General features: G+C 38.6%; 1 protein-coding gene across 6 annotated transcripts in view; it reads right to left on the bottom strand.

The window, feature by feature from the left end:
• The window catches only part of LOC149826621 (D-alanine-D-alanine ligase family), a 257262-nt gene extending 244945 nt beyond the window's left edge, over nt 1-12317 (bottom strand). For 5 of the 6 annotated variants that reach the window (XR_016434777.1, XM_090018909.1, XM_090018910.1 and 2 more), the window contains exons 1-6: nt 11779-12317; nt 10949-11020; nt 3516-3559; nt 3332-3443; nt 3171-3242; nt 1386-1448 (exon numbers count right to left, since the gene is read on the bottom strand). Coding sequence is in view for 5 of the 6 variants with exons in the window: in XM_090018909.1 (XP_089875035.1) it covers nt 1386-1448; nt 3171-3242; nt 3332-3443; nt 3516-3559; nt 10949-11020; nt 11779-12111 (696 nt within the window). In the remaining variant the exon portion in view is untranslated. Of the gene's footprint in view, nt 1-1385; nt 1449-3170; nt 3243-3331; nt 3444-3515; nt 3560-4137; nt 4237-10948; nt 11021-11778 lie in introns of all 6 variants that reach the window. The other variant, XM_090018913.1, reaches the window with a different exon arrangement.
• Nucleotides 12318-12691: the final 374 nt, after the last annotated feature.

Here is a 12691-nt window from a genome sequence, read left to right as displayed (position 1 = left end):
TATAAAGAGCTTTTCATAAGCGAGAACTCTACCTTTGGGAAAGCCCATAACTGGAGGCCCTTCCATGTATACTTTCTCAATTAATTCTCCCTTTAAAGAAGCATTTTTTACATCCATCTGATATATAGGCCAGTTTCTAATAGAGGATATAGCAATTAGGATTCTAACGATAGTCATTCGTGCAACAGGAGAAAATGTCTCTTCATAGTTTATACCATACTCCTACGAATACACCTTGACAACTAATCTTCTTTTTGTTCTAAATCAAAGCATCTTTTTTTGTTCTAAATCAAAGTATCAACGAATATATTATTTATTGCGACAATCAAAGTGCTATCAAAATTTCTTTGAATCTTGTCCATCATGGAAAGACAAAGCACATACAGATAGATCAACATTTTATCAGGGAAAAGATAAAATAGCAAGAAATAGAAGCTCAATTTGTAGACTCACGGAATCAAGTGACAGATATTTTCACCAAAGGGCTCAGAAGGCACGTTTCTAGTTTCTTAAAGGCAAGCTGTCCATGATCATTAGAACATGTACAACTTGAGGGAGGATGTTAGGAATATGCTTTGTGGGATATGTTTTGTAATTTCATTAATTTATTTGTATTATATTGTAAGGAGGGTATTTTGGAAACACCAAAACCCTATGTAACCACACGACTATATATATACATAAGGATGTGCAGCCATCCCAGCAAGAGAGAATCAAATAGAAGGATAGGCTTTATTCTCATTCTCTTCTCCTTCATCTCTCACGTGAAGTTCTATTGATCAAGCTATTCCTGCTTCGACATAGTGACTTTAATATAAAACTATTTACAGCATGACACTAGCATACATGTCTCCCATGAGGAGATCCTTAAAGAAAATGAAGTTTGGTATGAATAAGAAGGAAATTTCATTGTCTTCATAATTTGACATACTGAGAAAAAATTCTTCCAAATTTTGAGTACAAGAAATATATTCTTGATGGTCATCGACCCTTGGAGATATTCCAATTTAATTATTACAATATGGTCATAGGATGTACAACATCTCTAATTATAATGGTAGCATTACCTTTATAAAGAACAAGGGAAGCAATAAGGCTAGAAATGCCTAGATTTCCTTCATATAAGGCATGAAACATAAAAGAGAGTATTCTGCAGATATACGAGGACACCCTTGCCTGTATGCATGATCATAAACATTTGATACCAATGCAAGGACATGCTTTTGCAGGCAGTGCCATGGTTTGATGCCACAAAAAAAACTATATTTACTGAAATTCCAAAAAATATTCTCAAGGCCAAAGTAAATGTAGCATGAAACAAAGCAACAGCTGATTATATATGTTTAAATAAAGCAATTGAGAACATTATATAGGCAATTATCCACCTGCAGTAGGAAGCTAGGAACAGTAAAAAAACCTTGTTTCTTGAGCTCCAAAGAGGCAGTGTACTGCGATTATATGCAAAGAAAGAAAATTAGGAATGAACTGCAATATCCATAAATCAGGCCAGTTGTAAAAATAAAATATATTGCCTTGCCAGTTTTTGTATACTAGAAAGGCATTTCTGTATATAAGAGAATCAACTACATATAAATTAATGTTCATAATAGTCAATGTAATGATGCAAATGGATTGTTTTTAGAGGTACGTGTGGTGGATCTAATAAGTATAAAAATTTAAAAGATCTAAAAGTTGTTAATGCACCTTTAACCAATATACTTCATAATAGATCTTCATCTACGTCTATGCATGTGACTCTTCTATCTCTCACGACAAATCTCATAAGGCAAAAAATCCAGCCTCGTACTTTCTTTTGGAAATGAAAATCTGATACTTCCATGCAACTAAATTACTAAAGCAATAAGCTTAGAAATAGGTGTAGCTAAGAACAAACGATAATCACAAATATCGGCCTTGGCTATATCGGCAAGGAGAATCTCGGGATATTATAGGTTTTCAATAAATATCGGAAAATCTTGAAACTTTAAAAATTGGAAAGAAAGTTGGAAAAATGAGAAAAGATATATGTTAAGCAAAGTAACAATAAAACATGAATTTAACTATAAATAAGAAAATATATATGTTAAGCAAAGAAGCAACAAAACATGGATATAAATTCTTGAGATTTTCTCGATATTATCGTGATAACTTTAAATATCCAATATTTTCAAAATATCATGATATATTTGTGAAGATATGTAATATTAATACACATTTTGTCCTGTATATACCTAGGTATGCTAAAGTATACTTGTAGGTATTTCTTATCTTGTTATATTTCTTGTCTTTAAGGTATACTAGACGTGTACCTATTGGCTAATTGTCCTTTACACAAGGTATGCTCAAAATATTCCGATTAGGTTTAGGTCATGCATACTTAATGTATACTTCTAGGATAGACCAAGTATTTTATATGCATTAGGTATACTTCTAGGATAGACCAAGTATTATTAAAATGAGTTTTTGTATTATTTTTTGTTTGGCCCTTTGTAGATGACCAACCAGACATTAGAATAATGCCTAATGGCTACTTGGAGGAGGCCCAACTAACCATTGAACGTTCCTCTAACTAGCCGCTAGGCTAGTCCATCTATATAAGAGTGAATGTGTGCATATGTAAAGTGAGGGAGAGTGATGGGTGTGAGAGTATACTGTGTGAGTATGATGTGTGTGGATATGAACCTTGTATGAGTGTGTGTAGTGTGTGATGTATGTATGAGTGTGAGTAGTAACAATGGGTTTTGTATATATTTATTTTTTAGAATTAATAAAATAAAAAAATGACATTTTACTACATGTTCTGACTTTTGAAGACCTATATGTAATTGTTCTTTGTCTTTAGTAAATTGCATTGTGATAATGCATTTGGTTTTCATATGTAAACTTTATTCATAACATTCTTTATTTGTTTTTCTTGTCAGATTTCATGTCATTTCATGACAATTTTAGCTTTAACTGATTTTCTGATTTTAAAGCTTTAGTATCATGACATTTTCAAATTGTTTCTGATATAGGAGGCAATGCAAGAAACATGTAAAGGTGCTATATAAGGAGTCATAAATACTTCAGAAATGTTTTCTCACAAGAGATCTCTGAGCTGGCAAATCAAGCCATCTTGTGTATTAAAGCCTTCAAAATTCTGAATAATAAATTTGTAAGAATGATTATACCTTGTCAAAAGCATTCCGGCATGCACATGATCCAGTACCAATGAATGGAATATGTGCTTTCTCTAACAACTCCTGGAAATTCAATGTATCAAGTGTGCAATGAGTCCATATAACATAGTTTTGCTGAGTACCAGAACTAAAAAGGATAAGTAATGCCAAACCTGAATTCCACCATCTTCTCCAAAACGACCATGTATGACGGGAAAAACTATATCCACATTTTTAGCAAGGTGTTCCCCAAACTCTTTTAAAGAACTAAAACCTTGGGCAAGGCTGAAAACCAGACTAAAGATTAGCATCTAGAATAACATTTTGTGGACTACACGTTTTGGTACAGCTTCAGACCTGTCTAGCTTGAAATCAAAATCTGCTGGTGTGTTGGAGTACATCTGCAAAATTAAAAATAACTGAACAAAATAAATAAAAATAGGTATTTTAACAATCTATATTATAACACCAACATGATTAGAACAGTCATAAGTCATAACACTCCCAAGCACCACGAACACCAACATGATTTGCTTCAAACTTAGTGAGTTTGAGTTGAGGCTCCTGAATAGGGCCTATCACGTATCCCCAAAGCTTCTTGCATTTGAGGTTATTTTCCATAGTTGATGCTCACATCATCTAGTTGGAACCATTTATGTAACGCCCCAAAAATCCAGGACTTGTAACTTTTTAGAATAGTTTAGAAAGCTTTGAAATCATACAATAATCAGAGTTTAAATAATACTTCAGCGGAAAATGATATTTTTAAAACCACAAGTCGATGGACCTTGAGCGCATTACAGCGTAAACTTTCCTTTGTCAAATCTCGCACAACCATTGAAATCAAATGGTTTAGAAATGGACTTTCAATAATTGAGAATTCGTTTGTTGAAACCAAGAAGAAGCTTACTAAAACAATTTTATTAACTCACGGTTTAATAAAAGAGAAATTTTGAAACACACTTTATACCAAATTTACCAACATGTCCTCATGAGCGAAACGTCAGGAAAAGAGCTCTATCTTGATCTCATCACGCCATCATGCCATCGCAGACTGTATTACCTATCCATTACCTGCCTATAAAATAGGTCAGTTTCGCTAAAAACTGATAAGTGCACAGACATGACAATATTAAACATAATTAAGCAGAATAATTTAATATGTCAAGTAGACAGGCAATTAAATAGCAATTTGCTTTCAGCAGTGTCATGGAGAAAACTATCATGAGTACGATGCTAGAATTTTTACAAGCATTTTACTAACACAAGTAGGCTAACTATTACAAGCAAAGAACTTCATAATAAATTTAACTAGCAACATACAATGCTACATCAACCACACACGAAATTCCATAAGTATTGAACTTGTTACACACTATAACTTTCATATGGGCATAACTCAACAAATTGTGTGATCAGATTTAAATTATGTTTCGATATTAACTGGCCAGGCGGGTACGCGCAAGGCACGAAACATAGAAACAATCGAGACCAGTCCAGGGGTTTATTATGCTATGTGTTTTAGATAACCCGGATGGCTGACTGAGTCCGCTCCTAAAGGGATGGCCAATGACCAAGAGAGTAAATCCCCAAAGGCATAGGTGGTCTGTGGATGCATCCAACTGTAAGCTATCATTTATAGCCCATTTCCCCTAACTCCGATGACTGGGGAATCCGAGTCTTTTGCCCGTAACTGCCATTAAAGGACCTGTCCATCGGAGTTTTGTACCATCCGTCCTCTCTCTTGACGAACCATGTCAAACGAGCACGACGGGGGTTTCTTAACCGCCGCCACGTTCTACATGCTCTGGTCTTTCGACCCACTCGAGCATCTTGCCTGTGAAGGCGAAACCATCACCATTATGTGTGTTATACGCGCCATTGCACGTTCGAGGTAAACATGGACCCCTCATCCTACTCATCGTAATACACAACGTACATGTTCAAAAGTACAATCACGATGAGAGAGAATGGATTTCTCATATGAAATCCCCAACACATCTGCTTTGTAAAAGTACACAGTACAATCATTCAATTTCATATTTGTCATGCTCTAGTCCTTTAGACCCTCACGAGCCTCTTGCCTGTTAGGCGATCATCAACATTACATGATTGCAATAAGGTGCCAAAACACGTTTCGAGGTTACCATATACCTCTCAACCGATCATCGTAACACCAACATGACATACCTGTCCAAAGGTACAGCCATACCTATTAAAAGATACAACTACGATAAACGGGGGAAACGGTTTCTCAAAAGAAACCCCAACATTTATCCTTTATAAGAGAAGTGATACAATAATTATTTTGTTTCATAAAATCAAGTCTTTTAATTTATATTAACACAATGGCATGTTGTACGATACGAGATTTGCCTCGAATCACTCTTTTGAAGTGACGATACACATTGCATGCAGGAGATCGTTGCGAGTCTAGCTTCCGTTCTCCAAAGACACGGCAATTTGAGAGACTTACTTGATATATATTGAAACTCCCAAAACCTTCGAGCTTGCTTTGCAAGGTTGCACCCTTGATAAGTTGTGACCCTTTTCAAGGTTTCTGAATCACATTAAAATATCACATTATAGTTGTAAAACATTTTATTCGAAAGTATTGTCTTGAAAAAACTTAGTCGCACTTTCGCAACCTGCAAGACTTCCAATTTTCGCTTTTGCAAAACGGTGCATCTGAAAACTGGATTTGCATAAGGAATCCTTTTAAAAGGAACTGTTGTGCACAAGCGTAACTCGCATCCTTCAAAAATTAGCAAGGACAGGATATATAGAAGGCTGCATCGACTTGTATACCATAACTGCGAGCATGAGAACATTATAGTGTGATAGCAAAGTACTAAGTAATACTCGACATGCAAAATCGCACATTGAGCGAAAGAAGTATAAGCAAACCGCACGAGGTATAAATTTTGTACATCGATTGAATACCTAAACCAGCAAGTAACTATGCAAACAGGGCATGAGGTACGAAACCATACATCAGTCACATATCTAAGCAAGCAAGTAAATGTGCAAATAAGGAACACGGTACGAATCTATATCTCAACCAATAAGCGTGCAAGCAAGTAAATACGCAAGGCAGATAAGTACAGGAAGGAAATAAAGTATGACTTAGGCATATCTAGCATGACTGTTTTAGTTATTTCAACTTAATTCAGTTCATATACTGCCCTTTTTTAGCACGATCGGGACCTGTTGCATAAATATGCAAGTGTTAAATATTCAATTTTGCTAATATAATTAATGGTGCGACAAGGACATGGGTAGGTTTAGGCGATAGGGATGAGCCACTGTCGAAAACAGCAAGGCGGCAGGGGCCCTCGGCTCCTTCCGACAGAACAATAAAATAGCAGGGGCTTCGGCCCCTGCCTGCCAAAAAGCGAATGGCAGGGGCCTTGGCCCCTGCCTGACAAGGAAGCGAAGGGCAGGGGCCTCTGCCCCTGCCAAACAAGGTCACGCATGGCAGGGGGATCGGCCCCTACCTGCCGAAACAGCCGACAAGGGCCTCGGCCCCTGCCTCACGAAGGTAACAAGTGGCAGGGACACTGGTCCCTGCGTGCTAGCTAAGAATGGCAGGGGCATCGGCCCCTACCTCGCAGAACAGAGAACGGCAGGGGCCTCGGCCCCCTTGCCTGAAGAACGGGGAATGGCAGGGGCCTCGGCCCCTCCTTGAAGAACCAACAAATGGCAGGGGCCTCGACCCCTGCCTGACAAATTCACAGGGCCGCAGGGGGTGACAAGCCCCCTGCGTGCCGAGAATCAAGGGACAGCAGGGGGATCTCCCCTGCCCTCCCAGAAGCCAAGAGGCGGCAGGGGGTGAGCCCCTGCCAGCCTAGCAAAACAAAGGGCGACAGGGGCATCGCCCCTACCAGCCGAGATGGGAAGGCGGCAAGTGTATTACCCCTGCGTGCCAAAACTCCAGGGGCAGCAGGGGCGAGCCCCTGCCTGCCGGGAAACAGGAAACGGCAGGGGCATTGCCCCTGCCTACCGGAGATTGAGAGGCGGGGCTAACCCCTGCCAGAGAGAGAGAGCTTGAAACGGGGGTGACAGGGGGCAACTGACCTCCCGTCGGTTTCCCTATCACCCACAGGGGTGAGGAGGAGAAGAGGGAGGAGGAGAAGACGGCGTACCTGGGAGGAGACCGACAGCGGCGGTGGTCGGTGGCGTGCGCAGGGAAGGAGGAGAGGCGGCGGTCGGGGTTGTCGGCGAGGCTTTCGCCTGCAGGGAACGAGAAGGGGGGCGGGGCATCGATCCTCCCCTCCCGCAACGCTCTTAAAGAGCTCGGGGAGGGGCGACAAAAGGGGAAACCCTGATGGGTTTCCCTTATCGGGTTGAAGGCGCGGTGGGGGGCGGCGCACAGGAGAAAGGGTTTTCTCAAAACCCTTTCTCTTGTGTCGGGTTATTAAAACCCTAAAGAAAAGGGGCCCGGGTCGGGACCGGACCCGACCCGGCCCAGGTCCAAAACAAGTTTTTTTTTTTTGCGATTTTTACAATTTAATTTGGAGAGATCTACTTTCTGTGCACTCCATTTTGACTTGATAGAATAGGAAGAGAAAATATGGAAAACCACGAAAAAGTGTTCCTCTAGCTTGAGTTTCGCAAGCACCATGAACACTTTTTCAAAGGACCAAAAGCACTATGGCTCTTATGTCATTATAATGCAAAAGTGCATACAAGTCCAAGAGTGGACAATACAAGAACCAAAGTGCATAAGCACAATGCCAACTAAGAGCTCCCCACATAGAGTCATTGAGGAGGAAGGCCAATGGTTAAACAAAATACAAAAATAAAAAGAAAAGAAAAATAAAGAATATTAAAAATACATTAATAATTGTTTCTAATAAACAGTTATTATTACAAGTAAAAAAACCAAAATACCCCTATGTGGCATTAACTATTACAATATATAAAATATATGAATATATATATACATGAGTATATATATACAACATATATTTTAACAGTAAATGGTGTTCTTAAATTCAGAACAAATGGATTGATTGAGAGAAAGGGTAGAGTCAATCAAATGGAATAGATTTCCATGATACCTTTGCACCTATGTCCAAATTAACCTCCATGAGAATCCTAATAAGTTTATAAGCTCATAGATGATGGGATTCGTATCAATTGGATGTGAATAATGGTTTTTTTCAAGACAATTCAAATGAAGAAATATAGATGTGCTTAACAGAAATCGATCCCCAGAGACCGTGGCCAGTTATATAACAAGAGAGAAGAAGAAAGATGTGTTGTAATACCTGCGAATTTGTTAGATTTACTTTTTATATAATTTTGGTTCATGGTTGGATTATTTAATTATGTTATTTAACGTGAATTTTACTTTGGCCCTCTCCCCTTCTAGCATATGCAAAAACGCCCCCACCCCCATCTCTTCTCTTCCCTTTTTCCACATTTTTCCTCTAACTTCCCAAATGTGGAGGACTAGCCGAGCAGCCATTAAAGCTGCAAGTTGAAGGTGTTGTACCTCGATAAAGCTGGGAGAGTAAGGGTTGCACCGGTTCGAAACTACTAAAGAGGAAGGTGTTGTAACGACCCCAATTGACCCTTTTAAAAATAGTGAAATTCTTTTTTTTAAAACAATTGTGAAAACAAACCCATGGATTCGGGGCCTCACATGTTTAATATATCAAACCACAAACTAACTATGCATTGAATCCAAAGAAGAATAATTCAAACTTTATTAATCAATAAATAAATGTTAAATAAACTCAGAACAAAACTCGTTTATTACATAAGAGTCACTCTGTCAGAGAACTCAGAAACCAGTCACAGGACTCGCAGTCTCCAGCCAGTAAGTCAGGACATCACTAAGCATCTGGACTTGTAAAACAGTTTTATAAAAATGGCTAAGAACCATAGTCTTTTGTACGAATTCATCTAAAAATTCAAACAGTATGGAAATAGCATAAACCAAATTCAAAATTTTAGGAAGCGAGGCACTTTCAAAATTTTAGGAAGCGGGCAGCGTGGGAAGACTTAGAAGCGAATGAGGAATCGTCTCGGAAGCAAATCGGAAGCGACATTGGAAGCGAGGGAGAAGCGAAAAAAGAGAAAAATAAAATAAAAATATATGAAAAAAGGGGAGGAAGGGTGCTTCCCAAAAAAAATTGGTGCTTCCGAGCGCATTTCGGAAGCGCGATTCCCCACTTGCCTAGGCGTTTCCGGTAACTCTGGTTCAAAGTTTGAATCGGGTTCAAATCAATTATTCTACTGTGCTTGCAAAAAGAAAAGTCAAAATTTAAAAAAAAAATCCTTGATAATTTCTGATAAAATTTTAGGGTGTTACATGTGCAGCAGCAAAAGGAGTTGTTACCCTCTAGGGCCATGCCTAATATATATATATATATATATATATATATATATATATATATATATATATATATATATATATATATATATATATATATATATATATATATATATATATATATATATTATGTACAAAAATACCCTTCTACATTAAGAAGATTTACAAACATGTTAAAATACAAACAATGACAGAAATACCCCTGGTATAAACATCTATTCTTAGCATGCCCCCTCAAACTCTACGTGTTGCTCAAGACGATGGACAGTTTGGTTTAAGAAACCAATGTCTTGCACATGTCAAGGGTTTAGTGAATAAATATGTTGCTTTCTCTTCACCTTTGATAAAGAGGGGCTGAATTTCTTTACTCTCAAACGTTTTTCCTTATAAAATGTTGATCTAACTCAACATGTTTCATCTTCCCATGCTGAACTGGATTAGAAGCAATGGCAATGGCACTCCTATTGTCACAAAACAATAGTGATCTAGTAATGGGTTGCTGCAACAAAGAGAGGAGATAGTGTATCGATAAAACTTCCACAGTAATAGCAGCCATTGCCCTGTACTCCACCTCTGTACTTGATCTTGCCTATGTTTGCAACTTACGACTAGCCCATGACACAAGGTGGTTCTCTAGAAAGACCCCATATCTTGTCATAAAACGTCTGGTCACGGGATCAATTAAAATTAATTGTACATGCTTTCAATGTTTCACAGAAAAAATAACTATGCGTGTTTTCAAAATAACACATATAAAAAACATAATCAATTAAAATTAACTGTGCATGGTTTCAATGTTTCACAGAAAAAATCCCAAAAGCAAAGTAGCACACACACACACACACACACACACACACACACACACACACACACACACACACACACACATATATATATATATAACTAAGCCTGTTTTCATGATTTCACATAACAAATCACACAAACACACACACACACATATATATGTGTGTGTGTGTGTGTATGTGTGTGTGTGTGTGCTACTTTGCTTTTGGGATTTTTTCTGTGAAACATTGAAAGCATGCACAGTTAATTTTAATTGATTATGTTTTTTATATGTGTTATTTTGAAAACATGCATAGTTTATGTATATATATATATAACAAAATATATATAAGAATAATAAATGGCTAAACTGCCCTCTTGCCTAGGCAGAGGCAGCTTAGTCGCCTACTGGGCACCTTAGTTTGTGCCTAGTCATCAAAATTGGTACCTTTTAAGGTATCCACCTAAGAATTGCAAAGATCGTTTAATTACGAATAGACCGACGGACCAGTAAGTGCCTAGTCAGGGCTTTTGACTACATAGGAAACAGAACAATCAAAATTGAGCATAGCTTTCGTACACTCTACAAAAGTTTAAAATTTCTCCCTAATCTTCAATAAATGATGTCCTCAAGCAAGATAGTAAAGCATTATAAGCGCAAAACCTGGGCAGAGGATATTTCATATGAATTCAAGTCTCTGTCGATGTAATAGCAACTAGCATTCAAATCATCTCCCTGAAAAGAAAAAGATAAATAACACCACAATCAGAGAAGTTCAAATTATTAGAAAGTTAACAAATAAATGGTTCCAAAAAAGAATGCTAGACATGACAGGTCATGGCAAGTTGCAAAACTTGTCCAGAAATATGATAACCACAATAATGAGGCTCACTATCATTACATGAAAGTAGATACTGTAATGAACAAGAGAAGCCAATAATTTCCAGACATTAAAGAAAAAGGCATAGGTCGCATCACCAGAGAGAAAGAGAGAGGTGTTCAACGTTTAGGAGGAAACCGGACGGAATCCGGCCACATGAGAAAAAAGGAAAATTAGTATAAATTCAAGAAAAGTACTCGTTTATAGAAATATTAAAATCCGAACAGAACACTTCGATGATGAAGAGAAGGATGAATAATGAAGAAGAACTTGTTTCTTCTCTGATCTTTCGTATCAAAATCATAAACAAGTGGAAAAAATGATCCGTCTGAGGGTTTTGGACGTCTTGGTTTCTAAGGCAGGCAGCTTAGCATTTCTGACGCTCCACCCGAGCATATGGCCCGAAAACCCGCGTTGTACCTTTAAGAACCATTGCCAATGACCATATCTCTTCTTGATTAAGCAGACCGCTTTTTTTTCCTTTGGGTCACAGATTTATATGCTAGAAAGCTCCACCAGCAGTGAGATCTTCCAGAATATCAAACTGGGGTTTAATTCTAATAACTAGATTGTGCCAACAAGAGACGAAAAATCGCGCGAGTTGAGTCATCACCTGTATGTGATCGAGAACTGATCTTGCAGAATTGAGGGAAATCCCGCGCTCGGAAGAAGGGCCGCCACATATCAGCCCGACCCTCAGCACCCTCTCCTTCTTCACCTTGGGACCGGAGCTCAGTGGATCGAGAACATCGACCGACGCTCTCGTGGGTTGGAACCTGGAACCGCTTGCATTGGAAGAAACGGCGGATAGATACTTGGAGTAGCGGCGTGAGTGTGCTAAGGGCACAGGGTCGGAGTGTATTTTGGGAAGCGTGGGAGGAGCTTCTTCACCAAGGAATCGGCGGTTGGGACTTGGTGTAAGAGAGTGAAGCATAGCGGTAGACATTGGCAGCGGGTATGCGAGAACAATTTTTTTGCTTCCTTCGGGGAGCGTTGCCAGAAGAGGCTGGGGTTTCTAATTCCAAAGGGTGGATGGAGAGGACGCGAATGCTATCGCGCACTCTCACTGAATCTCGTTACCGGGAGGGTGTTGTGTGTTCTCCCTCGAAGACGCACTGAGCGGGTGTTGTGTGTTATCGCCGAACACAAATTCGCCTGTTTGGTGTGCACGGAGGAATATCTTGGGACCTGCGATAATTCATACTTTATAATAAAATAATATATACAAAAGTAGATATGTTTTTGACTTAAATATCTCTCATAAGATAGATATGAGTTGGACTAAAATGTTCTCTCGCTTCCGGTAAATAGATTTGCGCGTTTCGCCTTTGTTTTTAGCTTGTGCTATAACACATGGTCGTTCATGCCTTGTGTTAGATAGAAAACTTTTTTGTGTTCATTCCTATCTCGTGGAGATAACTATAAATCGAATGTCGATCATTAATGGGCGTCATAAGGGGATTTGTCGGCCATCTCTTTTTATAGTTTTTTCTTCTTCTTTATTTTTGTTAGCCAGTATGAAAAAA

This window comes from Nuphar pumila, chromosome 10 (genome assembly GCF_984573655.1).
Source record: "Nuphar pumila chromosome 10, dmNupPumi1.hap1.1, whole genome shotgun sequence".
Classification (NCBI taxonomy): Eukaryota; Viridiplantae; Streptophyta; class Magnoliopsida; order Nymphaeales; family Nymphaeaceae; genus Nuphar; species Nuphar pumila.
The sequence above is the reverse complement of the archived record's forward strand: the minus strand, read 5'-3'. Positions and strand labels throughout refer to the sequence as shown.